Below are 4,152 nucleotides of genomic sequence, written 5' to 3' on the forward strand. Positions count from 1 at the left end.
GGAAGGGGAAAAGGAAGGAAGGGGAAAAGGAAGGAAGGGGAAAAGGAGAGGGAAATCACTTCTTTCTCTACCCAAGGACACTATCCTGTACCCAAATATAAGGCAAGTAAAGTTCTTAGCATTTAGAAGAAAGGTGAATTTCCCTTCATGCCATGAAGTACAGAAGGCATTGTGCCACTCGGGGTGAACAGGCAGCATTTTGCACTTTCACATTGAATTAACTAAAACCAGTCACGAATGAAAAGCCAGAGAACAACACCAGCACGTTTGCAAACTCCAGTAAAAAGCAAGCTACCTGTGGCAATAAAACACACGTCTGACCACAACACCACAACTGTACGGGAACAATGACAAACACACACACAGTGACGCACACCTATAAACACAGGACCCACAGGGCATTTACATTAGGAATTCTTTGCAAGATGCTTCTCTTGAAAGCCACTACATTAAACAACACTGAATTAATTCACTGCTGATCACAAAGAACAGGCTAAACAGAGCAGGCTGTCTGGGAAGCAAAGCTCACTACAATTATCAAAGAAGCAGCACAAACAGAATTTCAGTTCAGAGGAGGGGGTTCACATAAAAGTTACATAGCACACACAGTAAAGTCAGTTCTTACCCATAATAAGTAGCATGCAGTTTGTGACTTCAAAAATATCACCCCTTTCCCCAAATCAGTACAAACCCAGTTTTGTCAGTCTTGAAGTTTGGTTACATTTCTTTTGACAGCAAGGCATTCCAAGGCATTTCAGTGTTTGCACGTATGTTCTACATCCTTGGATAGGGTGCAATGAAACCAGGTAAGGGGAGTTCTCAGATCTGTACCCTCTAAATAAATGCATTCTCAAAACTGTTCTTCAGAAAACAGGCAGATGCTGAGCAAACAAATTCCTAACACAACTTCAGCAACAGCAAACGAGAGAGAAGGAGGCACCACCACCATACCCTTGGCAGAGCTTGCAAGACAATTTTGGTATTAGGAATGCAGGCATCTGCCATTGTTACTTATCATCCTCTCCAGTGCTTAGTGATATTTTTTTCTGCAAAAGTCATTTAAAATCTAAGTAGCTCAGCACAGAAAAAAAAAGTGACCATTAAGGCACATCGAAGTCTTAAAACAAGGATGGACCTTACTGCAGCCTTGGCTCCTTCTGAAGGAGCTCACAAGACAGAGCAGTGACTCTGTAACTCTTATCTGAACCCCAGGTATTGGGTATCTGTCCTCTGCTGGCCCCAGGTACCTCGTTCTTCTGCATCTCTGGGAAAATGCAGAATTTCTCATGAAACGCCTTGAGGGCATGCAAGGAGGAATGGAAGGGGGAGAGAAAAAAGGGAATAAAATAAAAACAAAATAATCTTCCTCTCAGAAGAGATCTAGACCAACTAGGGAAAAAGATTAAAAGAGAGATAAGTAAATACAGAAAATTCCTATTTAGCTCATCAATTCCTTCCACCAGCTTTAAATTCATTAGTTATTCTATTTCATTTTACTATATATACACACAAGAAGCATTTCATATGACACTTCAATTTGCAGTATTTCCACACCTTTGCCATCTGAGCCAAGTATCAACTAGAGCCTGGCATCTGAGACTGATTTGTGCACACTGGAGGACGGGTTTGAGACAGGAAGGAACAGAGCACTGTGTCTGTGACATTACCCTCTCAGATGCTCTCTTCTTCTTGAGCTTTTCTAACATGTGTACCAGGCACCACCAGGGAGGGACTGTGGGAACACGGCTTTCATTCTTCAGTACCAGAAGAGCCTTAGTGTTTGATGGGGTCAATAAAATCTCTACTTATTCATCCAAACCTTGCCAATTCTGTCTAGCGGAGCTTAGAGGCTCTCAGGAATGAAAGCAGGGCTCTTCATTACTATGATCAAGCAGTTCCTTAATTTTTTTCCCTTGTTTTTGTATTAATAGTGCCATTTTAAAATTGAATTAAATAGTTTAAAAGCAACTAGCTTCAGAACTTTGCTCTCATCATTTATTTTCCACATATAAGTATGTGCAAATAAACTAAATCCTTATACTAGATCCTTAGGCCAGTGAGGAGGGTGCACAGAAAGCTCACTACCCTGGACTTCAGGAGAGCAGACTTAGGGCTTCTTCAGGGATATGCTTGGCAAAGTGCCATGGGATAAAGCCCTGGAGGGAGGAAGGAGCCCAAGAAAAGTGGTTAATATTCAAGGATCACCTCCTCCAAGTTCAGGAGCAATGCATCTCAACAAAAAGGAAGTCAAGCAAAAATGCTGGGAGGTCTGCATGGATGAACAAGGAGCTTCTGGACAAATTTTAGAAACAAAAAGGAAGCCTACAGAGGGTGGAAGCAAGGAAAGGTAGCCTGGGAGGAATATAGAGAAATTCTCCAAGCAGCCAGGGATCAGGTTAGGAGAGCTAAGGCCCTGACAGAATTAAATCTGGCAAGGGACATCAAGGGCAATAGGAAAGCTTCTACAGGTACATCAGGGATAAAAGGGAAAACATGGGCCCTCTCCGGAAGGAAACTGAAGATCTGGTTATCCAAGAGATGGAAAAGGCTGAAGTAATCAAAAGCTTTTTTGCCTTGATCTTCACCAGCAAGTGCCCCAGCCACACCATCCCAGTCACAGAAGGGAAAGGCATGGATTGGGAGAATGAAAAAATGCCCGAGGCAGGAGAAGGTCAGGTTTGAGACCATCTAAGGAACCTGAAGGTACACAAGTCCATGGGACTATGGGTTCTGAGGGACCTGGCAGAGGAAGAGCCTAAGCCACTATCCATCATATTTGAGAAGCTGTGGCAGTCTGGTGAAGTTCCCACTGACTGGAAAAGGGGAAACATAATTCCCATTTTTAAAAAGGGGAAAAAGGAACACCTGGGGTACTACAGGCCAGTCAGTCACCTCTCAGTGCCCAGCAGGATCACATAGCAGATCCTCCTGGAAACTATGCTAAGGTACATGGGAAATAAGGAGGTGATTGAGGACTGTTGGTTCACTAATGGCAAATTGTGCCTGACCAACTTGGTGGCCCTCTGTGGTGGGCTGAGAATGGATTGAGAGCAGCCCTGAGGAGGACTTGGGGGTGCTGGTCACAACATGACCCAGCAATGTGCACCTGCAGCCCAGAAAGCCAACGGTATCCTGGGCTGCATCAAGAGAGTTGTGACCAGCAGGTTGAGGGAGGTGTTTCTGACCCTCTACTCTGCCCTCACAAGACCCCAGCTTGAGTGCTGCATCTTGCTCTGGGTCCTCTGGGCCACTATCCTAAAATCAGACTCTCAGAAAAAGTGAGAACTATCTCATCCTTATGTTTTTGCAGTAATATTACAGCCAGTGAAATTTACTCTCCTGACATTAAATCTGTTTTCTGTAGATTGTGGAGATGTTCACAACAGGGACAAAATTCATGGGAGAAACAGTAAAAACAACATTAATCATCCAAGTTTCTGATGTGATTCTCTGAGTCTGTGATACGCACAACACGAGATGCATTTCCCATCTACCTACCTCTCGTTTGGATTTCTGGGAGGAGCGTTCCAGAACATCGTCACTGGACAGGTCAGAGTCCTCTGAGAAACTCAGGTGTTGACGGAGCTGTAAATCTGAGAAGCCAGGAATAAAAAGGGGAAGTTAAAGGAGGGGTAACTATCCTTTCTGTAAACATTCCAGAACTCAGTTTTAAGTTGTTTGACTGAGCATCAAAAATACTTGGTCCTTTCATGTCAGTCTCAGTTGCTTCACCTGGGATTCAGAGTGACCAGAGCAGCACTGCTCCACAAAATGATCAGTATCACTCTGAGCTTTGACCTAGAAGAGCATCACTTTCCTCAAATGTTGTTAGAAATAATGATCATGATTCTCCCTTTGTACTGTATTAATGATCTTAGGATAGATACAGCACTTGGATGACAGCAGCTGGCACTATTTTGAGTCTTTGTCCAAGGCCAGAGAAATGCTTTCAATCACATTTATGGCTAACTTATTTACTGTATCCCACATTGCCATTAAACATCTCTGCCTGTAACTGGTGGGCATGTGACAGATTTACATGAGGCTGCAAAATCCCTACTTCACAGATCAGACAGTTGCCAGATCACTGGGAACACAGGAATAACTGCATCTCTGCAGTCTTCAGCTTCCATGGAGCCAGGTAGAAAGAGA

At 43.6% G+C, this 4,152-nt stretch overlaps 1 protein-coding gene across 5 annotated transcripts in view; it reads right to left on the reverse strand.

Annotated features, from left to right (window-relative positions):
- The window catches only part of MICAL3 (microtubule associated monooxygenase, calponin and LIM domain containing 3), a 168,255-nt gene that overhangs the window by 26,240 nt on the left and 137,863 nt on the right, over positions 1–4,152 (reverse strand). For all 5 annotated transcript variants that reach the window (XM_027680764.1, XM_027680762.1, XM_027680761.1 and 2 more), the window contains one exon: positions 3,499–3,593. In XM_027680764.1, the coding sequence (XP_027536565.1) occupies positions 3,499–3,593 (95 nt within the window). The remainder of the gene's footprint in view (positions 1–3,498; positions 3,594–4,152) is intronic.

The sequence above is a fragment of the Neopelma chrysocephalum genome, unplaced genomic scaffold (genome assembly GCF_003984885.1).
Source record: "Neopelma chrysocephalum unplaced genomic scaffold, ASM398488v2 Primary Assembly neopelma1_59, whole genome shotgun sequence".
Taxonomy (NCBI): Eukaryota; Metazoa; Chordata; class Aves; order Passeriformes; family Pipridae; genus Neopelma; species Neopelma chrysocephalum.